Source organism: Gallus gallus, chromosome Z (genome assembly GCF_016699485.2).
Source record: "Gallus gallus isolate bGalGal1 chromosome Z, bGalGal1.mat.broiler.GRCg7b, whole genome shotgun sequence".
NCBI classification, from domain to species: domain Eukaryota; kingdom Metazoa; phylum Chordata; class Aves; order Galliformes; family Phasianidae; genus Gallus; species Gallus gallus.
Window position 1 is genome coordinate 47,111,467 of NC_052572.1, and position 24,457 is coordinate 47,135,923.

Consider the following 24,457-nt stretch of genomic DNA (forward strand, 5'->3'; position numbering starts at 1 on the left):
CCTGGCCACTCCTCTGCCCGCCGCAGGCACGCACGGGCCGAAGCCAGGCTTTGCGGCGAGCCCTGCCCTGCCGCCCCGCGCCACCGCCTCGTCCCGGCCGCGGGCGTGCTCCGTGCACCTGTGCCTCCAGAGCACGGCTGCCAGAGCCACGGCCGCCGCTCGGAACGGGGGGCCGGCGGGGGCCAGGGGCTCGGCTCCCAGCGGGCCGCCCGCCATCGAGGGGCGGCTCTCGGGGTCCCGCGGGGCGCAGTCCTTCGGGCCGCAGCCCCCCGCCCACGCCGCGGCGCCCCCTGCTCCCGCCCACCATTTTCTTTCAGACGGGCACGGGCACGGGCGAGGCGAAGAGGCGGGTGGCTGCCCGCCTCCGTCTCCCTCCCCTTCTCCTCAGATGCCCTTTGCAGCCGCTGCCGCAGGGTTATTATTACAGTATGTGGTTGCTCCCTCCCCCGCGCCGCGCCGCTCCGCTCCCGGCCGCTGGCAGCGGGCCGCGGCCGTTCAGCACGCCGGTCCCGCTCCGCGCCTGGCCGCCACCCAACCCCGCGCCGTGCTGCCGCCAGGGGAGCGCCGGGTCCCGCGCGCGCGTTGCGGCGCGAGGGCACCAACGGCCGTCGCGCCCCGCCGCTCCCCTCAGCGCCCCGGGGGGCGCCGCCTCCCTCGCTGTGCGCTGCGGCCGTCGGCGGGGCGGTCGCTGGCCCGGCCGCCAGACAGCGCGGGGACGTGCGGCTGCGGATTATTGCAGACTAAGCAGTCTGGCGCTGCAGCAGCGGGCGGGGGGGGGGGGGGGGGGGAAGGGAGGGGGTGGGTGGAGGGGGGGGGGGAGGCGGGCGGAGGGAGTGTGTATGTGTAAGGAGGGGACGGGAGGGGAGGGGGGAGCTGGCAGGCGGCCAGCTACCATCAGAATTAGCTCATTGTTCAATATAACCAGAGCTGGCAACCAAATCCCAGCCCGAGAGAGAGAGGGAGAGAGAGGGAGACTTTCCCCCAGCCACCCCCCACCCCTTTTTCTCCACGGCTGCACTTTGGAAGAGGTGCAGTCATTCCTCCCCACACCCCCTACCCTCCCTCCACTCCCCCAACTATAAATTCCCTCTGTAGCATGCTGCCCTTTTTTAATCCACATTTGTGTTTCAGATCATGTAGAAAGGACAGAAAGTGAGCAGGGAGCGGGGGCTTTTGTCTGTAAGTATATGCAATTCCAATCCACAGAATTTCATTTTACTTTTTATTAATCCTCTCTTTCTTTGTTTCTTTCTCTTCGTTTCCTTTTGCCCTTAGCTGGTCTGTGCTGCAGCTTGCAGCGCCCTGTCGGTGCACATTTCCAAAACAGGCTTTCTTAAAGAAGATGAGAGAACGTGCAGTATATATGTTTAACTCTTTGTCTTTGTGCTTTGAGACTGGATTTCTGGGCTGGGGACTGTGCTGCACACATGCGAGGGGAGATGAGGAGTGGTTTTGTAAAACTAATTCCTTTCTTCTTTGGTTTTTCACTCCAAAGTCACCAAAATGCATTTCTGAATTTTGTGCACTTGGATGTTTTAGCATGCATGCAAGGCTTTAGGATTGGGTTTTCGTCTCTTTTCTTCTCCCTCGCAAAACGAATCTCCCTCTTCTCCGCCCTGACACTGGATTCCTCTCAGGCTGCTGGTGTTTATTTTTAGAAAGCAGTCATTCTTGCAACAGCCTTCTGCGTTTTTGCATGTGCAGCAGTTAAATTTTGGGTGGTTCTTTAGAGAGAGTGAGAGAGAGGGAAAAAAAGCACGCAGAAACAAATGTATTTTGGTGTGCATTTTGTGATGTGCTTACTTTCAAATGTTTCTGTGTCCATTTATAGATGAGTTTGCAGTTTTCTATCCAGCATGTATGTATGTATTTGTGTGTAAACATATGACTCATACCTAATTATATCTCGTACATACACACTATAGGTAAGAAATATATAATCAGTAGAAGAGAACTTTATTTTTTCACTTTATGAGAACTGCTAAAAGAGATGTGCTACAAATTCACTGAGTTAAAAGTGCAGTAATTTGAACGAGGTAGGACCTACTCTTTTCTTCCTCCCTGTTTAAAATAGGTGTGTGCGTGCGAGTGTGTGTGTGTGGAATAGAGGGAGAGAAAACTGGAGGTTATGTAATGCAGTGCCATTTCCAAAAATACCTACTCTCTGGGCCATTACATTGTGAACGCCTGACACTGTAATGCATGTTTGTCGACTGCAAAAAAACCCACACTTTGTAGTATGCCAGCAGACACTGGGCCACCTTTTACAGTAAGCATAGGTTGATGTATTTTGTCCCCTTGACTAATTTTTAGGACTCTTCAGAGAAGTACCAAGTGCCATGAATAGCATACAGTTTTGCAAATCCAGGTATTAGGGATTCCTTTTTCCTATATTTAAGCCTACAGAACACTGAAGAGCAGAGGAACGTGGTATATAAGCGTACATGTGGTTAGAATAATTTGCATAACTTTAATCTTAACCGCTAATGCTTATACTTGGCTCATTCACTGTTACACTGGAGGAAAAAAAAAAACAACAACCTCTTAAATATTGTGACGGTTTTAATTATGTTTGTTTTCATTACGGTTTTGTTTTTTTTTTAAATTACTTTCAGATCCTTGTGCTACCTGAGAGAAACTGCAATCCCAAGACTTAACAGAATCTAAAAATGGTAAGAATTAGCTGTTTTAGAAAAGCATTTTTTTTTAAATAAGTGCACACCTTTTCCCATCCCCGACTCCCATTTATAAAAACAAGATTTTTGAAGTTAAGGAAATTTGCCAGACAATGATGGATGTACCTTGAAATCCTTCATATGTTCAATCTTTGATTTTCTTGCAATTTTTGAATGAAAATCTGAAATCTCTCTTTGTGTGGTAAGGCTTATTTAATCGCAAAAGTGCATCCTTAGGTGACTGTGAAAAATACACATCAGAACACTTTTAGGAAAACATGCAGGCAAAACAATATCCAGTAATTTCACTCTCCCTCCCCCCAAAGGAAAAAAGAAGTAGATCAGTGTAATTAGTAAATGAAGCAGATTTAATATTACTCTGTCAGGGAAGTACATAAGATGCAAACAAGTTTTCCTTATTATTTGGTAGTTTTTTATGAATTATAGCTTTTCTTAGTGATACAAATCTGTTTCAGAAAAAAAAAAAAAAAAAGGCTAGGCCTCAACATAACTGAACTTGTAAGCACTTTTGGAATGTATTTTGTGAAGAGTGTTCAAGACTTGTTCATTTTCTGTGGTGCTAATTGTGCTTATATTTTTACAGAGTAAAGCCCATATGTTATACTCTGAGGTATTACTGCTGGCATGTATTAATTTTGAGAATGAAACAGATTATGCACCTAAATGTTCTCTAAATATGGCGTTCCCTGGGAATGTTTGAGTATCTCAGAATCAGCAAGACAAAGACAGTTCTTTACAGAGGAAGTAGTAAAGTAGGCATAATTTTATTAATTGATCTATAGTTGCACAGCATTCTTGATTGAAGATACAGCTATTCCTGAATGCATATGTGGACATAAATACGATTTCTTTTGATTGCTACTAGTGTGCAATGCTATCATAGACAAAAATGTGTTAATTTATAAGGGGCAATGCCTTGCCTCAATTAGCACTGAGTAAGTAGTAGAATGACCACAAATTATTTTCTATATGTAATGGAAAATAACGTGTGATATTTTCAAGGACATACTATTATGAAAATTGGGCTAGATTAAGTGCATTAATTATATTATACTTGTGTGGGCCTTTGAAGTTGTTTTGGTGTGGAGGAAGAAGGATGAAGCAACGGATGTTTAAAATAAAATATGTAATCTGTAGTAAAGTTTTTTTTTTTTTCTTTAAGGCTCCTTATTTTATAACATTCCCATCTGCAAAAATAAACTTGCAAATTCTGGAGTTTTAATCTATTCTGGAACCTACTTTCATCAAAGTGCTTTGCTCATCTGTACATAAATGAATAGTTGGGGGTGAAGAATTATAAGGGAAATGATTCACTTAAGCTGTGAATAGAAATCATGTTAAAACACATTCTGTTCACACAACTGTGGAATACTGGATAAGGGAACTGTTCTTCTACCAACACCAAGGTGACAATCAGCCCAGATTTTGGGATGGTATGCATGCTATTATATGCGATATAAGCCTATCTCTGGAACAAAAGATTATTTTAAGTTTTGTTAGGCATAAAATAGCCTCTGATTTTTACCAGCAGATGGTCCTATAAATCTAGCAAGGTTCCTGCGGTAGCTAGAGAAATCAGTTTTGTGAAAACAATCTCCGTGCCAGAACATAATATACAAGTTGGAACTATCCAAATACAGAAAGTAATATGTAGTTACCCACTTGTTCACTGAGATGGGTATGCACCTTTTGTTTGTGCAATCTAACATAAATCAAAATCTGATTTGGCTGTTTTTGAAAAGTTTCATATTTGTTATGAAAATTCTTAATTCCACTTGTTTGTGATTGTTTATCACAATTTCAATGTAGGAAAGATGAGTTTTTACTTCAACTTGGAAGGTTGCTTAAGATGTGATATTTGGCAGGACCTCTTTGCCCACTGACACCATTTTACTTTCTTTCTTTTCTTTCCTGTGCTTCTTTTACTTTTTTCCCTTTCTTTTTTTGTTTTCATTCTTTTTCTTTTCCTTACTTTCCTTCCTTCCTTCTTTTCATTTTTTTCTTTTCACTTTTGTCACAATTTCACTGGATGTAATATGAAGTCAGATCACTACATACTTTCCTTACAGCAGTGGAGAAACTTTAGCACAGTTCTTGTATTTATTTCAAGCATTTCTTTAGCAGTTCTGATTCACAGGAAAAATTGTTTATGTATCGACACTTTTTACATTGAAACACATAACTCTAAAAGTGCTTGCTTTGTTTTTAATATAAGAGCACATTTAAACATTCTTTCCCTATTCATTAAGAATTTAGCTGTTACATTTCACCAGGTTCAAACTTCATAAAATAGGGGGAAAAAAATTCCTTGCTTATTCCCTACATAGCTACACTGAAAGTTCATTAATTATTTAGCTAAACTTACAGTGACCAGAGTGTTACAGTGACCAATTACCAGTGACCAGAATAAACTTGCCTAGTGAGAACAAATTAACTCTTGGTGTAACTTCACTGCCTTATCTTCTCAGTTTCTTGATGTTCTTAAGCTGTTTACAATTAAAAAACAAAACAAAAAAAGCCAACAACTTGATTAGTTGGTTAATTTTCAATTCTGCTTCTGTTCCTAGATGTAGAATTACTGCTGCCTCATAACAGGTTAATTAATCTTTCTTGGAGCTATATAATATTGAAGTAGCAATTTAAGGAGAAATAAAAAGGCAAAAAAGTGTGTTTTGTGTTGTATCTTATGGACATTTAGAGCCACCTTACACAGGAATAAGTGCCATTTAAAGACGTGTCCTTACTTATATATTATTTGCTTGTAAAGTGCCCACCTATAGGAAAAAGGTATTTGTTTTTTATTTTTAATTTGCAGTGTGTAAGGTCTTGAGGTTACTTTAAATGCTAAGTTTATTTGAAATGCAGGAATTTCAGTATTCCACCTTCATGGAAAATGCTGTATGTCGTAACACGTGATTTTAGATTTTAGTGCTACCTAAGGAAAAAAGAAAAAAGTTTTAAACTATTCGTTACCAAAAAACAAGCAAGCAAACAAAAAACTACCTCAAAAACAAAAGAACATCATCAACAACAACAGGGTTTTAGAAGCTATTTATTTGGCCTATGTGATCTCGCCACTGAATTGGAGATTCTTATCAGATGACTGAGATAGAGAAAGTGCAGTTTTCTCTGACCTTAAAGAAGACTCCTCACAAAACCAGGAGTGACTTTTTTCCCCTTTCTTATAAGCTGTCTTACCACAACACCCTCTCTGTCCTTCTCTGTTCCTCTCTCTCCCTTTCCTCCTTATAGAAAGAAATTCCAAAGGCATTTTAGACCTTTCACAATGTGTTCTGGTTTTTGTTATGGTGGGCTTTTTGTTTGTTTGTTTGTTTTGTTTTTGTTTCTGAAGCACCAAGGTATGTCCTGTTCCTGTGCTCACAGTGCAGTTCATTTCTGGACTTCAGTTCTTAGTTTGCAGTGTAGGTTCAAAGGAATTTAAATGATAAGTTTATCAGTAATTGGTAAACGTATGCATCAGTAAATAGATGCATCCTTAATAATATAATTTTGACTGACCTGACAATAAAAAGCTTTTTTTCTATGGCAGCTTTATAACTTATTTCAGACTTAACATGATTACATGACTTTCTTCTACAGCTTTAGAATCTTTCTTGCAGAATCTCAAGGCTAGGAGTTGTACAGTATATCCATGTTATCCCAAAGCAAAGGATCTCAGAGGAAGATCATTTGGGCTGAAGAGTTATGTTAGCATATCCTGTCTGAGCAGCATCCATTTTGAGGTTGTTCAATCACACAGAATCGTTTGCATTCTCTAAATTTTATAGTATTACTTGAGGAGGAAAGAAGAAAGAGAAAAAGAACAGTAGCTTATTGGAGTGAAAAACTGTCAAGGAAATGATTTTCTTCAGTAATTCAGGGGGAAACAGATGATAGCCTGCATTTGGACAAAGGGGAAGAAAATCACCATCCCATATCTTTTTGCATTTCCTCATGAAATGTGTAACATCATGTAAGTCAAGAGAAGATATTATGAGACAAAGCTTATACTATTAAGATTTCATCCCAGCTTATCCATTATCAACATTTTTCCTGGTATGATATATTCAGTTACCTTTATGCATTCTTTAATTTTTAGTGCCTGTAAAATGATTTCATTTTGGTTGAAATAACTGTTGATTGCTTCAGGACTGCCTGTAGAAAATGGAGCCTGGAACTGGTCTGGCCAGAGACAGGCATACTCCTATGCTCTGAAGAATAAGAATGAGATACTAGGATGAGACACTGTGTTCAGCATGATAATAGAAACACACTGGGCAAATATAACTGCTGATCTGGCATGAGAAAAATTGTACTGCTTTGTTAGTTATTGCTGAGTCTGCATTTGGAACTGACATCTCATTTATGGCAGTTCAGAATTGCAGAGGAGCTGTAGGACTATACCAGATCTAGTTATACTCCTATGTAGCCATGGGCAGAAATTGGTCAAGAGAAATAAATGAGAGAAAGTTTTCGTTTGTTTGTTTGTTTTTTGCCTAATACTCTTTCATTACTGAAAACTTAGGGAGAATTGAATGCACAGCAGCTTAAAATACAGAAAAGTAAAAATTAAAACTCACTTTTTGCAGTACTTCTGCTAAGTCAGCTGCTCAAATATGCAGAAAAATAAAAACAAAAGAAAAACAAAACCTTTACTTACTTATGGCTAGAAAAATATGAAAAGGAGTTTAAGAAAACATCATTTTTGTCCAAAGCAGAATACTGTGGATATTTCTGTGATACAACTCCTCTGCACATTATAAAAACAAAAGCTTTCTCTATACATGTTTCTTCCCAGTCACAACCATGCATCCTCGTGGTGATAATTTTTTTTAACTATGCACCAGCAGATTCTATCTGATGAAAACAGTGTTGACATGTGGACTTGGAGGTTTAAATAACACTTTGTCCAGGACAAACGTTTACTGAACGTTTTTCACAGGCTGAAACTCCGGAAAATCAGAAATAAGAATTCATATACACCTTGTAATGCAAAACAGTTGTGTCATTGTAATACTATACTGATTATTATGTCTTGAGATTGAAAGCCTGCACCAACAATTATTTATTTCGGTCAGAGTACTGTTGCTTTCCACCTGAGCTCCGGTCATTGTCATATGGCTAGAGAGAGAGGAGAGATACTATGCCTAATAGCCCTTGAACATCTTCATAAAAAATATAGTAGTTAGTATCATTGACTAGGATGGGATTTTTAATATTTGTTTTTATTTCAAATAATTATTCATCTTGATACCTCACTGAACTATATTGGTTGAGGATGCAATCTGGAAAGGTGCAAAAATGTTCTGTTCAAATATTTAATGTAGAATAATACTATGAATCATTGTTTGAGTGTTACATGAAGTTCAATTTAGGCTGCTTTTCTGGCACATTCACTGTCACACTACTGAATGATTCCCTGCCTAGATGCTCCTGTGAGGTTTCCTGATGCTTCCTTCTGTAAATACTATGTTAGGAAAAAAGAAAAAAGCAGAATACCACAACATCAAAACAAGTAGCATTTACACATCCTGCAGGAAGAAATGCTTCTATATTAATTTTGTTAACACTAATGTTCTTGTCCATCTACTTGCATAGAATGCCTCTGCAGAAAGAAGTTTTAAAAGTTCAAAGGAATTTGTGTACTCTCATGAGGTAGTGTAAGGCTTGGCTTAATGCGAACGTTATCAAAATGAATTCTTTATCTTAGAACATTGATGTTTAGAAGGCACGTATTTACATTATATAGTTGCTCAAATATATTAAGTTACAGGTAAACAATTCTTCCTTCTTTCTTTATTTTAATACATTAATTTATCTATGATAAATCTTCAGTATGAAAAAAATGAGTTTAAATAACTCTTCTTGATGGCAGAATAGAAGCTTGTGGTAAAATGTCTTACCTATAATTTCTGAGATAAGTCGTTACATAAGGCAACATGAAATCAGAAACAATACTTGACAGAAAAGTTGTTTTCTTGTCTCCTGATGAGATAAATCGCAGAAGCCACAGGTATTTTGTTCTTTTCAAACTATGTGACATATGTGATATGGTTTTCATTGTGTTTTATATTTGGAGTAACACTTAGGCTATGCTAAATCCTGTAATGCAGCTGATGAGCAGGTTAAATGTACCATAATACTTTCAAACACCTGTTGCAATATCATCAATTGTGGCCATTTCATCTCTTTTAATGAGGTAAGTACTGGCTATACAGTGTAGTTCTGTCTCTCTTTTACTAGGTTATTGCGGGGACTTTCAATACTTGCCTGAAATGTGTTGTTTGTGAAAAGGACTGGTAACTCATGAGGGAGGTTTTCACTACTAGGCTCTGCAGGAGAGCAGGTGGCAGAGGCTGTGAACTTACGCTTTGGAAGTTTAGCTTAGTGTATACATTCTGTGTAACTCAAAATTGGAAGGAGGAATCTGTGAAGTCACACTATAGAAATGAGTGTTCTGAGCTTTCTCCTTTTACTCTTTCCCCAGGACACCTCTACTGGCCACTGTTGTTGCTGGTCTTTCCCCTAGAATCAAAATTTTACTCAGTGAGGAGACTGGGTTAAGTGGACTTTTAGTCAGCCAGTGACCAAACTTACCATGTTGGGGGTTTTTTTTGTGTTTTTTTTTTTCTTTTTTTCTTTTTTTCCTCCTGTATTGCTGTAGTAATCTTTCAGTACGGGGTATGAAACCAGTGAAGAGCTTGAGCATTCAGCCCTCAGTTCTGAGCATTGCTGCCATGCTGCCTTTGCCTAACTTTGCAGGGAGATTTAGAGCGTGTCTCCTTCTGCAGTTACCATTAGGCATGGATACAAATGGTTACTATTTAAATATTCCACTACTTGATTGTGCTTTCAGACCAACGATGAACTCACAGGTAACCAAAATTCAGATGCTATTTTAAGTTTCAGGCTTGTTACTGTTGTTTGTATGTGCGTGTCCTAAGTAGAGCAATAAAAGCTACCTTTGCAGTGCACAGGAAAATAAGAGGAAAACACAGTGTTGTGCAGGTTTTGGAGCTCAGTTTTCTGAGGGGCTTGTTTGGTTATTTGACTTCTGTAATGTTTAACAGTTTCAGAGTCCAAGCACTCAAACTCCCTGTTGGAATAATGCAATTTACAGCTTTTCATTGGTTAATGGAACTTTCCACAAAATATACACTTCTTTCTCTCTGTTCTTCTGAAATAATTGCATTTCTTTTCCTTTCAAGAAGCTAGTGATACTCTGGTAATAAATATGTTTGCTAAATTCATGAATTCAGACAGAAGTTGGATGAGTGTTTATGACAACATTCACAATGTATCACTTCCCCCCCCCCCCCCCTTACTCTTCACATGCATGATAAATACTAACAGGGCTCTGCTATGGTTTTTGCATGCTTAATGAAGAAAAAGAGTAGCATGAGTGCACTTGTAGCACACAAACTAAATTCATCTTGACTAGTACAGAGAAGTCCAAATTGATCTCTCTGCCTAAAAATTACATTATGCTCAGATGGTGTGGGGTGGATTTCTCTCTGGGGGAGAACAAACTGTTTTCTGTAACTAACCTCATTCAATCATGTATATCAGAAGGCTGCTAACATTTCTGTTAGGGGCTCTTACCAGCTGAAGAATTTGGCAGGAGCATGCTGACTATATAGTCAAGCTAGATTAGCTTGTGTTTTTCCCCTCCTGAACACCACATTTGCTCAATTTTGGAGGCCAGTAGTCAGGTAAGAGACCTTTTGGTGGCAAAATATGCTTGCTTAGCCTTTACCAATATCTTTTCCTGAAGCAAGAGGTGATGCAGCAGTAAGGTGAAATAGTCTTAAAATTACATATCTTAGTAAATTTTTTACAGCCACTCAGATAATTTTCTTGTATATGCCATAGGATTCGGAGAGCACATATACATATAAAAAAAATCAGGCTATGCAGTATACGTTAAGACAAGTGTGATATCTTTGAAGAAGCTGATACAGATGAGCCAATATAGGAGGATAGACAGGAACAACTTCCGTGTAACCTGGAGAATACAAGCTTTAAGAGCAATGAGAGAAATAATGGATGAAGATGGGTGTTTATGAGAAGTTTTTTTGTTTAGAATACAGAAAATTTACTCCAAAGATCACTTCCTTATGTTGTATAGGAAAATAGCAGATAACATCTAGTTCTGTAAAACTGACAGAAATTGAAGAAGTGATGAACAAGGACTACAGAAAGAAAGATACAAAAAAACAAACAAACACAAAATTGAAACAAGAACCTAATGAATAAACTTGCTAATTCATGTACAGCACAGGGAGGGAGATGCAAGGGAGGGTGTACTTGTCTCATTTAGTCTTTTTCATCTCTATGTGGTTGTGAGTTTGAGTCATCAGATGGGGAGGAATAAAATGCAGCAATAATAACTTCCCCATGAAAAGGCAGAGGCAGAAAAGGATGATGATGCACAGAAGTTAAAGGCAGGTTCAGGTGTGCAGGTGTCTTGCAGTGTTCTGCCAAATGCTGTCACGTGTTAATTCTTATTGTAATGAGCAGGTAAAGTCTACTCAAAAAGGTCAACTACTTGGATTAATCCCAGTCTGGAAGAGAACAATAGCATAATCATTCATCAGTTTTCCCAAACCATTTGTCTACCTTTATTTGCAGTGTGAAATATGTGTGAAATGACCATAAAAAAACCCTCTTTTCTCCCACTGAGTTTTGAATACTCGTGGCATTGATGTGGAAAGCATGATTGCTAGGAAAAATCTCCTGCCCTGACAATGCATTGAGAATGCAAAGACAGCTAATAAATAACTTAGTAGGATAACTGTTATACCTCAAGCAGAAGCTCAGACTTGTGATGCAGAGCCATGCAGGAAAAGCAATCATACACAAAACTGACAGACCTCAAACCTACTGAGCTATTGATCAAATAGTTTTTAGATCAGTTAAGTTCATTAAGTTGCAATTTAACTAGGGAAAGTTGTAGTAGGGAAAGCTTTCTCACTATTGTGTTTCAGAATCAGCCTATAAAGACTGTGACTGCAGCTTCTTAAATACAAAAGAAGAATTGCCAAAACTTCACTGGCATTTTTCCTCCTTATTTGAAAGACTATGAGCACTCTTGATGTCCTGGCATTCAGGAAGATGCAGAAGACAAAGCTGACTGGCAGCAGACTGTCACCCAAATAAATTCTTGAGAAGCAGCAACTATTCAGCTGACAGTTGCTATAAGTATTAAATATTGCATGCAAGATCTGGGACATGGTGGACGTCAGTGTCATATGCTATCATAATTCTCCCTTCACAGTCCTAAACTCCTGCAGATAGGTGCATTGGTTTACCTCTCACAATTCAGCAAATGGTAAAGCATGCATTGCTCCTAGCACAAGTTTTCTTTTGGTTATGTTCAAAATTTATTAGTTCTTTAACAGGACAATTTATGTTAAAACAGCAGGTACTGTTCATGCATCTGTATGGTGCTGGTGGACTGTCATTTATGAGGAGAATTTTAACTGCAGTGAGAGTCATTTAGGGGATATAGAAGTTGATGTTACAGCTCAAACAAGCTGGTATCTAAGAATCATAAAAAATGGCAAAGAAATAACTGCTTCAACTTAGTAGGCAACAGTGTTATAATCTTTGCAAAACAAAATACATCAAGACACAGTTGGAGGAGATCAGCTGGACACTTTCTGATTGTGCTGAGAGCAGGCAGAAAGGAAATAATAGACAACCTTTCTTCTAGAAGCCCTGGTGCTGTTGATTTGTGTTATAGCACCACAAAGCAGTGGTGGTGAAAAATCTCTGATCTACTTTAAAGGTATAGAGGTAAAGAAATGCCCTCAGAATGGCAGGAGTGTAATGTTAGCACATCATGAAAGTGGTGTGATGGCACTTTCTTTCCTTCTCTTTAACATATACATCTGTCAGTTTACTTCCCTGTTCTTCTTCAGCCCATGGCCATTTGTGTCTGAGGGAAGACTGATAATTCTTAATTTTCCTTTTTTTTTTTTTTTTTTTTTTTTTCCCCCTGAGGTATGATAGTGCAGAGTTACCAGACATTAAGAATTCACAGTGTTCTTCTCGTAATTCCATTCTACCTCCCACCTTCTACCATTAATTGATTTTTATGACAAGAAGTGAGCTGAAACTTCTCAAAAGATGATAGCTGCTGCATTCAGAGTGGTTGGTTTTCTCTGTTGAGCTTCTAGTTTGGGAATCTAGCTTGCAATGGACTTGAACAGGAATTTAGTTGTAGCCCATGTTAAAAGAGAGAGAGAGAAAGAAAAAGGATAGAAAAAGTTATTCTGGGGACTTTCTTGTTTATTTTTTGACTATAATAACCTTAGAAATGCTTAACAGGACTGTGCTCATTGTACTAAGTTTAGAGTATCTCAAATCTGTTTTGTTTTGTTTTTTTCCTCATGATGGATGTTGGAATGTTTGAAAGATGCTTTTAATATGTAGGGATGAAGAGTGGGTAGTAAGGAATCATTTTAGCATTTTAACTGGTCCAGTAAATTATGTGCAGCTCTGTAAATATTATTGTACATGTCTGTTTTGAAGGTAGGCAGAAGTTTGTGCTCTTTTACTATTGCTGTTAAAGAGGACAGTGGTTTATGAGACGACCAGTGGCTCATTATGGAAGAATAGGCATCTAAGTCTTGAAATGTTGGCTAAACAGAACTTTTGCAATAGCAAAAAGAGGATTCTTGGTTTGTTGAACAGCGGAGAAAAGAAGAGCTTACTTTGGGAAATCCTTTTGATTTTGAAGAGAAGTGGCAGTAATTAAATAGTTCTGTAGTCTGGATGCTGTAGTAACTAAATAAACTAAGTTTTTATTTTTCTCACCTTTGCTTTTACTGATTTATAATAGTATTTTTTATTTTTTAGATTTTCAAGAAAGTAAAAGATTGAAAATATGTTATTTTCAGGTCATAACTCCTTATATGAGGTTGGCCTCAATCTTTGGTCAGAACTATTCTTGTGGAACACTGCTTCAGACAACATGTCCCACACTAGTTGGTTGCTTTTTCTCTGACTTCTCAAAGTGAAAGTGGATGGTTCTGTGTATCATATGTTCTGCCGGGAGGATTTCTTCCGAGGCTAATAATGCCATTAATTGGATATTTAGGAGTGATCCACTTTGACAATTTATGGTTGAACTTTTCTAGTTTGATATTTCCCTAATGAGTGAGGCTATCAATATGAGTCAGCGTAGTGCTCTATTGCATCGCCTAAACTTGCAGGAACTTCAGTTCTCAATGTACCCTAAAGTTAAGTAATTCTTTTCTAAATCCTGATGTTTTTGCTATTTAAGCCAAGCTTGTATTCTCATAGTAGTCATACAGGAAGTACTAAGAAATGAAAGGATGGTGTGTATCAATGAAAGCATTTATCTAAAGTGTTGGCTTCATGGTAGCAGCTGGAATACAGTAAGCCTTACATCCTATTTTGTAATGAAGCATTGCTTTGTACTTCTTCTCTACCTGTAGATCATCTTTCATGTTGCAATGTTTATATCAGTTGTTTCGAGATGCTGTCGTTGACTTAATGTTCTTGCTGTGTTATTTATAGTATCAGTATTTTTGAACATAAAATAAGTTTCTTTTATTTATTTATTTTCCCCCCTTCCTGGTCCCTGTGGGTTATACAAAGTCCTGAGTGGGCTTCTCCACATGGGCATCTTTCTTTTCATTCCAGCAACTTCCTCCACTTAGACAGTCCAAGCCATGATTCTCTGGCCTTTCCACACTGTTCCAAAGACAGGTGGTGAAAACCCTTTGTCAGCATAGTTCAGGACTTAGCAGCATGTGGAGGAGATCCATGTGCTTTTTATCTTACAGTGATGGCCACAGTAGTTGCTTTTGGAAAACGTATTGAGAGTAGGACAGTACCAAATATTTCTCCATGGAGGAAACTGATGTGACAGATAGCTGGAGATAGCTGGGGTAAGCACTGTGTGGTGTTTTTGTGTGTGTGTTTTGTTTTTTGTTTGTCTGGTTTTTTTTATTTTTGTTTTTTTTCTTTTTTTTTATACCTGAAGCATAATTACTGTATCTTACAGTTTACATCATTCTCTCCCCACCTCGTCCCTAAAGCCCACCTTCTAACTGCCGCCTCTTGAAGCCCTTAGAAATGTAAGCCTAGAGGCTCCTTTTATGTCAAGCCTTACTTTATTTCTTTTAAATTGGTAATACAGAGTACAAGACCTATACGCTAACATGAATCTGGTTCAGACTCATTGGAAAATACACAAATTAATCTTCATTGTAATTAATAATGTTTTTTGTTCCTTATTATTTCCTTTTGTAGGAAATACACATTTTTTGCATACTTGCCCATTTTATGTGCGTGCCTTGTTGCTACTTCACACCATGAGCTTTCACATAATGAATATGACGACATGAATAATATAAATACATAGGTGCAGGTTCCACAGTCAGTGATTATAAATATCAACAGGAGAGCTCAGGGTTTACATGTTGTCTTTCATTAGTGTCTCAGAGATTCAAGGAGAACATTAGCTGATGAAATCACAGCACTTTCTATGTTATCCTATGTCAGCCGTAGTTGGGGAGCATGACTGGCTTTTTTGAGGTCATGCAATAGTCCCAGATATAAAATAAATCCTGATGCTCTAATCAGTAGGCAGCACTGCATTTTTCACTGTGGAAAATTGTAGAAGGATGTATCATAGCAGGCATTGCCTTAGGCCATGTACTTCAAATTTCCCTCCTTCATTTCCTACTTTATAGCAGAGTTGTCAATTTTTCTCTTCAAAAGATGATTTAATTAATCTTCAAATAAGTTCTACATCTAGTTCAGTTATGACAACTACTCGAAGTGCAACTTTCCAGAAATGAAAATATTTCTCAGGCTTCAATACAAATACAGTGGCATGCAGGTGAATTAAGCCTGTCCTCCAGGAATTTCATTGACAAGGCAAATTTTTGTTCCCAAAGTGTGAACAAGTTTGAATGTTGTAATTTATCATGTTCAGCTTGAAACAGTTAGATGTTCAGGCACCTTGAAGAAAGAGTTGTATTCTTTAAACCAAAGGCCCTTCAGGCAGACCCAGCAAGGAAACAAACTTAAGGGCTTCAGTGTTGTATACAACTCATAATTAATTACTTCAGAGCTTAAGGAGAGTGAGATGGATACGTGTCCTGGTCTTCATCCTGAAGATGAGGATATGAAGCACAGGAGGTTTCCAGCTCAGACTCATGGTAGTAACTGAAGCATATTTGCTTAGCATTTGCTCCAGCTGCCCACTTTAGGCTATTGGCTGCCATGAACCTCACCCATTTTCTGGTAAGTTAGTCTCTTATTTGCAAAGAGGGCCTAGGAGAAGGATGCTCATCTCAGGCAGGATAAATCAGACCACTTCTCTGGTGGTTGCATAGGAAGCTCTGCCACAGAGCAACAGTAGGTTGGTACCATAACCACTAAATCCTGCTGACAGCTCATTTATCTTGTATAATGTGTTGGAGTTCCTTTGAAGTCTAAAATATTGGGTGCTGACAAAAGCTTATAGCAATGCTCAATGTACTTAGAAAGCATTAAGTTCCAGTTCGCTGTTCAGTGTGAAAGGATTATCAAAGTTGTCTTCCCCTTGTCTCCTGTAATTATCAGCAAAGGTAATCATCTTCGTTATCTTCATTCATTCATTTCCATTTATCCCTCTTGTCCTAAAATTGTACATATTTGTGTCCCTACAGATTTATCAGCCAAGGCAAACGATTTGGGTTAGCCAGAAAGTCTTTCCAACCAGCCAAGGAGATGGGGGATTTCTGAAGGTAAAGTTATTTGTTTTCTCTCACCTAACAGTTCACTAAGATAAAAGTTTTCTGTGGGGAAAAAAAATACACAAACAAAACAAGAAACCAACAAGCCACAAAACACTGACAGCTCAATGGAGTTTATTTTATGACTGCTTCAAGAGAGTAGCCAGCTTTCATGATTTCATCATGAGTCTCATGGTATTCTGTTTTTCTTGAAGCTTTCCATGAGCCAAGCAGTTAAGTGATTTCAGCCTTCATTCTAAAATTATGTTTTTAGCATTCAGACTTGCAGAAAACATGGGCTCTTACTGGCTACATACCAGAAAGGAAATGTTAATTTTCAAGAGTTCAGATTTCTTAAGTCTGTCTGATGATTTTTCTGGCTTGACATCTGAGTTTTGAATGCTTGATTTTGGCAGTTGTCACTTACTGATAAAGAGGAAATGATAATGTACAGGGAAGGAAGGGGGGTTGTTGTTTTTCTTTTGTGAACTTTTGTGCCTTACCTGGCTTAAATAACAAGCATATAGTGCGTGACATTTTTCATTTAAGTTTGACAAGAAGTTCAGCAGATGTGGTTTATTGGACATGGCTGATAAGATTTTGTCCTGGTGCCATTGCTGGTTTCATTAATCCCAAATTGGATTTGAAATTTGCATAGGAAGGTAGAACAGTTGTTCAGAGCTACAGAATGTATATGTTTTATTCTTGTTTTTCATTCATCATGACTCAAAGTCTGGAAAAAAATTGTAAGGTCAGCAAATAAGAGCACACGGAAATCTGTTTTGATTAAATTTCCATTACTATCTAGACTCCAACTCCTTGTTAGCAAAATCTAGATAACTCTATGTTTTACTTATACTTCTTTATAAGGGAAGTTCTAAAATTCATAGTTGAACTGATTCATTTGAATTTGAGTCCTTTAAATTAACATATACCGTAGGACTGTCATTCCTAACATTCAGAGTGTTCTAAAAGTTCATCTGAATATGCTGATAGCAATGCCAGATTGAGACAAATGTACCAAATGATCAAACGTGGTCATATTTACATTAAATAAGGTAGCTAATTTTATTAATCATCTGTGTGTTTACTAGGTGATTTTTTTTTCTTTTTACATTTCAGCTTTGAATGTTTCATTCATCACTACTCAAAGTAGTTCCTAAAATACAGGAATGAAGTTATGAACTATGTGCAGCATATCTTGTAACATTGCTGCATTTTATTGGCTTTCTCAGTAGCCATGTTTTTGTATTGTATATATCTTGAAAAAAAAAATAATCAGAAGGGATTACCTGCTGAACAATACAATGTTATAGGGTGCTTTTTTTCTTTAAAGTTATTGTGTTCCTGATCTTTCACTACCATTCTGACCTTTATGCAGTTCTTCAAAGGGTATTTGGCACAAGCTTAAAAGGAGCAGTTTTTAGTTTATTTCACAGTTGAGCTTCAGAAGCAATTTAAATATTAGCTGCACACAATCACAATCCAGTTTCTAGCAGAGTATCAGCTTTAACAAAAACCCAGTATTGTTGGAATCTAAATATTTTTCGTCATGCTTATGAAATTAATAAGGATAGATTTCTGAAGAGAACTGCAGAAACTGCTCAGCCCTTCCGAAGCTCAGCATTTTCTGTACTCCTTTTTAGACCAAACCGATTGAACTACTGAGAGAATGAAATAAAATCAATAGAGTTAATTAAAAAAAAAAGAAAAATCATTTCACTTTCTTTTCTGGTGTTTTTTTCTGGGTGCTTCAGTTTTGTTTGTTTGTTTTTATTTTTCTCTCTCTCTTGCAACCAACAAGCATAAAAGGATACATTTATTAAAGACAACTTACTTCCCTACCCAGAAGGGTCATATGGGACTTCTAATCTTATGATTGTATGGCAGAATTTCAGCGCTAAGATTGTTTTCACAGCTGAAAAGGAACTGCCCAACACAATACTTTTGGAAATTTGCCCAGACCTTTGGTCTGTGTGATGTGCCTGTTTGCATATGTAAGTTTCTAGTTTTCTTCTCATATCCTGTAATGATACAAAAGTAGCAAATCTAGTTAACAAACGAGCAAAAATATCACATGGGTGGAATTTTCTGATGTCCTGTGAGGGAACATATTTGTACAGTCACTAGAATTTAAACATCATTTTCTCACTCTGAAACGTCTTTTGCAAAATCTCCAATCTGATTCTAACAAAGCCAAGATTATATTTCTACTAGTTCTTCTGCAGCTAGCAGACTTCTGCATTTCTACTGCGTTTGTAAGTTTCTGATGCCCCTGTGGGTGTGGGCCTTTTCAGGCTGAAAATCGGCTGGGTGCACTGCAGAGCCCTGGGGCAAGCTGTGTGCCTGAGAGCAGAATTTAGCCTGTTATCTGTGATATATACAGTGGGAAAGCCCTAGGGTGGCTTCATTCCTAATGCTAGTAAATATGACAAACACAGACATTCCAGTGAAAATTATTGCTCTGAAGAGCCATAACAGAAGAGGGAAGACCCTGAAAACCACACTTTTTAGTTGTGAGACTGCTCCTTACTCAGTTTCTGATTCAGAAACTCAAAGCCCTGCTGTCAGAAGAATTGAACTTGGAGAAGATAATTTTCATTTCTTGTATGAACTTTAAAAATAATCAATCTTATTCAATCAATATGTATTAAAAAATAAAACCACTAAAACACCTTTACAACTCCAGGCTCCTAAATACACACTTAAAAAACAAAACAAAACACAGATCTTTTCAAAAACTTGGAATGTATGGCTAATATGCACATTATTTTTCTTTGAGATGCCATAGTGACATATCACTAGCAAAGTATTTTAAGCTTCTACTTAGCTTTTAGGCCTCCTACTGAGGCTTGAACTGAAACAGGTATTCATGTTGCTGATTAGGCTTTAGCCAGTGAGTAATTAAGTATGGTGAACTAAATCGTCTCAGAGGTAGGTGGGTAACATGGCACACTACTTCCTTACTTTTTCAGAGATCACAGTAATACGCTACAGAGCCTTTGAACTCCAAATAGGGAAAGAATAAGTGCTCTTTTCTATCAAGTATTACAGAAATGTCTCTTATTAGTGTATGCTAGATGCATAAGACATAAGGTGTTTAAAAAATTAGGGGGTTAATCTGCAGAAAGTTCTCTCAATAATGAAATAATCATTCATAACTCAGACACACTTTTATGTTGGAGGCCAGGTGGAGCCACAAAACAGAGCTTGGAAACAAATGAGCGAGGTAATTTGTTAGTAGATACTACCAAGAGCATCAGTGTTTTTCTCACTTGTGTTAGTACTGAGTTATGTTTTCAATGGGGGCTCAGTACTTTCTGTTGAGTTGTAGCCATGAGTTTTTCGTTCATTATATTTGAGACACTCCATCTGCATTCTCTGCTTCGTACGTACAAAATGGATAATTGCTCGGTTTTGGCCGTATCTGTAATAATGCCAGAAATACTGCACACTCATCTGCCAGTGCAGCTGTAGGCCTGAGCAATTCCAGCCATTACAAAGGGCACTGAAATTCCCTGGTTTGGTGCGCACCAGAAAACTTGTGTTGGGTAGCATCGGGATGTATAATTGATGGTGATCTGTTGAAACGGTTGTGTCTCCATAGTGTCTTCCCCTCTAAACTTGCTAGGATGGTTGGGATATTCCCATCTGCAACAAGTGGACAGACTTCCTGGTAGAGGGCTGTTGATGAGCTAACTCTGAAATTCTTTGACTGCCCGTGGCACACTTGCTCAGCCCCAGAAAAGACTTTTCCTTAGATGCTGCATAGCTTGCCTGGTATATAACAATCTTTTCCCCTCAGTGGCATTAGTATTAACAGTTGATTGAGGTATGTTTAGTAGATGTTTACTTCTGAACAAAAGTTAGGGGATGTTGAATACCTTAGGACATGAGAAGGGAAGACCCACCAGGCATACTTCAGAGAATCACAGCTAATGATTTTTTTTCTTCTCTGCAGGGATGTCTTCCCATCTCAAAGGAAGTAAATCGCAAGAAGGAAAGTGAAGTGGAAGGAGCATGCTGGGCTCCAGTAAATGGCGATGGACACCATTTCACCAAAATCAATTACCTCTACACTTTTTAGTCATGATTTTTCCATTTGTATCACATATGGTGTATGGGTTCGATGAGGTCATGGTGTCATATATTGGGAATTGTTTCTGTGTAAATCATCAAGTGTAAGAAGAAACTATGGGACTCTGAGCCTTGCTTTAGAGAATAACAGTGGACAAATGTGTACCGTAAAACTAGGTTTAACATTCTGACTCAAGCGAAAGCTCTCAGAATTTCACACTGTGAATCCATGTTTACAAGCATTACAGGTGGGCCCTCAGGCCTGGTTCTACCACAGCAATGTCTTCCACTACTCAAACTCCACTGCTTACATGAAACCGGTAAACTACTCTCTCCATTTTCACCATCCCTAACTGCTTTTTGCAGAGGCTGAGAGTCCCCCTTTTTTTCATTTAGATGTAACAAACCTAGTAGTTTATTTTCATCAATTGTCTGTATATCTCTATATTTTATCCATGTACTCTTTTGATGTATAGAAGTAGTATGAAACTCATGGTTTCCTTGTGGTAAGTGATTGTGATGCTGCCACGGGATTTGAGACACTGATGAATGGTGCTATTTTGGACTTTAAATATGCTCCTTGGCAAGGTAGCTCTGATGGAGTTATTTTTATTTCCATGTTCTGAGAAGGTGTTGGTACTTTGTTTTTCTGAATGTTGTTCTTTAGACTGGACTGACTTGTTTACTTGTGTCTTCAGTGTGGCTTTCTTATTCAGTGCCGTAGGTGAGTAACTACTTGTAGTGTACAAGTGAGGAACTGATTCACTGTCAGGGTCCACTCACAAACTTGCAGTTACAGTGGGAGCAATCACAAAACTGTAATTTATATAAAATCTCCTTTCTGACTCCTATCCACCTAACGGAGAAAAACAAGCAATAATTTTTAAGCAACCTCTCAAAATCTCTTTTGATTTTTGTCATTTTTAAAGGCCTTTCTGGAAGATGGACGGGTTTTAAAGTCCTCTTCTAATACATAAAATAGGGGATATTGTAAGAAACATACTGCAGACTTCTGAGAGGTGAAGTCCTATAGGGAAAAAGAGTACATTCCCACAGCACTGTCAACATATGAGGTTTACATTTTTGTTCTTGCTCCCAGATATCTATCAATACAAAACAACACAAAATACAAAACTAAACAGTATCATCTACTCATGGGATGTTGTTGTGTTAGACACAGTCTGAAAGCCCACCTTAATTTTTTATATAATTCTGTCTTTTAGCTCTTCCTTTCACAGGGCAGGCCTTGTTCTGAACTGTTTTAGCTTCTGACTGTTAAATACCAATGCATGCACTGCACTTCCTCGGTTTCTTTCCTTTCCTCTCCTTCTGTATCTCTTTTCTTTTCCAATAGATTAGATTCATCTATTGTGCTGTATATAGAGCAACAAATAATATTCAGCAGTTGTGGCATTTATGTATAGTTGCAGTTGTGTACTGCTGAAAATGCAGGCTTTTGTAACGATGTGATCTTTAATAATGCACTACAAGTACCCAATGTATTTTAGCTATTTTAGTAGGATTTGTTCAATAAATATGCAAGCTCTAATGGTAACTGTGATGTCTCTGCTTCTTTATTCTAATGTGAGCATTCCTTTAGTTAGTTTTGCACCTCTTCTTTACATGACTATTAGGTTTTTTTTTTAGGAATACTGGGTGATGTAAAAGATGATTCCTTTTGTTGCTTGCTAAACAATAGCCACTAAGATAACTGAAGTGGATCTGGGAATAATCATAGAATCATGGAATCATTGAATCACCAAGATTGGAAAAGAACTCTAAGACCATTTAGTCCAACCCTGTCCACCTTTCACCAATATTTTCCATTCATACATGTCCCTCAGTACAACATCTAAACATTTCTTGAACACCTTCAGGGACAGTGACTCCACCACCTCCCTGGACAGCCCATTCCAGTGCCTGACCACTCTCTTGGAGATAAAGTACTTCCTGACGTCCAACCTGAATCTCCCCTAGTGCAACTTGAGGCCATTCTGTCTAGCCCTATTGCTAGTTACATGGGAGAGGAGACTGACCCTCACCTCACCACAACCTCCCTTCAGGTAGTTAAAGAGACTGATAAGGTCACTCCCAAGCGCCCTCCAGACTAAAGAATCCCAGTTCCCTCAGCTGCTCCCCATAAGACTCATGCTCCAGACCCCTCACCAGATTCACTGCCTTTCTCTGAACATGCTCCAGGGCCTCGATGTCTTTCTTGTAGTGAGGGGACCAAAACTGAACACAGCACTCGCAGTGCAGCCTCACCAGTGTTGAGTACAAGGATGACCACTTCTCTGCTCCTGCTGGCAGCACTATTTCTGATACAAGCCAGGATGTCATTGGCCTTCTTGTCTGCCTGGGCACACTGCTGGCTCATGTCCAGCTGAGCATTAACTAATACTTCCAGATCTGGTTCCTCTACACAGTCATCCAGCCTCACTGCCCCAAACCTGTTGTTTTGTCTGTGGTTGTTGTGGCCTAAGTGCAGGATGGGCACTTGGTCTTGTTGAAATTCATCCCATTGGCTTGAGCCCAGTGGTCTAGCCTGTCCAGATCCCTCCGTAGGTTCTTCCTACCCCCAGGTAGTTCAACACTTCCTCCCATCTTGGCGTCACCTGCAGACGTACTGAGGGTGCACTCAATCCCCTAATCCAGGACATCAATAAAGATATTGGATAGGACAGGCCTCAATACCCACCCCTGGGGAACACCACTAGTGTCTGGTCACCAGATAGATGTTACTGCATTTATCACCTCTAACTGGGCCCAGCCATCCAGGCAGTTCTGTACCCAGCAAAGAGTGTACCTGTTCAAGCCATGTGCTGCTAGTTTCTCCAGGAGAATACTGTGGGAGACAGTGTCGAAGATCTTGCTGAAGTGACGGCTGCTGGACAACTGTATTCATGTGCTTCTCTTTTAAGCCTGCTGAGTTAGATGCAAGACCCGATACTATTTTTAATAATCCCTGGAGGAGACAGTGGCATTATATGCATGGCAAATACAGTACATCTCATTTTCCACCTTTGATGAATCCAATTAAAATGGTATTTTTTCAGTATATTCAGTGAAGTTTGAAAGAATACTGGTATACTACTCTCTTTTAAAAGCAGTGTTATTGGAGGAAAAAGTATTACCAGCATTTGCTATGTTTAGAATATAGGATGCAGATTTCATTTTAGCATAGAATACAGCTTTTTGGCATAGAACACATCTTCTATAAACACAGGTAGTGATCTTCCTGTTGATACCAGACATGGTCTGCCCCTTAAGTTTTCTAGTCTTGAGAACAAATGAGAGCAATTCCTTATACCATAACTGCTTATTTCACTAAATGAATTTACATCAGGATTGAGTTTGTTTTGATGCCTTTGGTTGTATCACAGAAATCTGATCATGCTCACACGGCACCACCACTTTCTGATCTAAATGGCCACTGATCTCACTGCTGTGTAGGAAACACCAGAGATGGCTGTTTTTCCTTTTCTATCTGAACACCTTTATATCTATCTATTCACCTCCTGAAGACCAGCAGCACCCTCCTAGATCCCTGCAGGGGGAAGTAGCCAATCCAGCTGCTCACCTGCAGGACAGAGGGCTTGATAATCCATGAGAGGAAAGGGGCTGGGCTCTGGTCTCTGCTTGAAGCAGAAGGAGGCATCTGCCCCCAACACTCACGGTGCCACCCACCCCTGCAGCGTCCCCATATAATAGATTCAAAGCTCTCAGGCTGGAAAGCCACGATGGTCTGGAAAGAGATCCAAACCCAGGCCCTGTGGAGCACATCAAGAATGCAGGAAGTAACAAGCATAGAAAGCAGGGCCAGTTGGGGCACTACATTAATTCAAGTGCCACCAAAAAAGGGCAGAGAGTCTCAGTAATTGGGACACCTTGCTGGGAGGCACTGAGGCTCCCATTTGCCACCCAGAT

At 39.1% G+C, this 24,457-nt stretch overlaps 1 protein-coding gene across 8 annotated transcripts; it reads left to right on the forward strand.

The window, feature by feature from the left end:
- The first annotated feature begins 304 nt into the window (after window positions 1–304).
- NREP (neuronal regeneration related protein) lies at window positions 305–22,085 on the forward strand. 8 transcript variants are annotated; one of them, NR_173397.1, is made up of 6 exons: window positions 949–1,028; window positions 1,132–1,179; window positions 2,616–2,672; window positions 14,513–14,617; window positions 16,388–16,465; window positions 20,415–22,085. NR_173397.1 is itself a non-coding variant. In NM_001397041.1 (6 exons), the coding sequence occupies exons 4-6, from the start codon at window positions 2,670–2,672 to the stop codon at window positions 20,538–20,540; spliced, it is 207 nt and encodes a 68-aa protein (NP_001383970.1). In that variant the 5' UTR covers window positions 949–1,028; window positions 1,132–1,179; window positions 1,926–2,036; window positions 2,616–2,669; the 3' UTR covers window positions 20,541–22,085. The 8 variants fall into 8 exon arrangements, 7 of the variants coding, with proteins under 7 accessions (NP_001383967.1, NP_001383966.1, NP_001383970.1 ...); NM_001397041.1 differs by lacking the exon at window positions 14,513–14,617 and adding an exon at window positions 1,926–2,036; NM_001397038.1 differs by lacking the exons at window positions 949–1,028; window positions 14,513–14,617 and adding an exon at window positions 305–426.
- The last annotated feature ends 2,372 nt before the right edge of the window (window positions 22,086–24,457 follow it).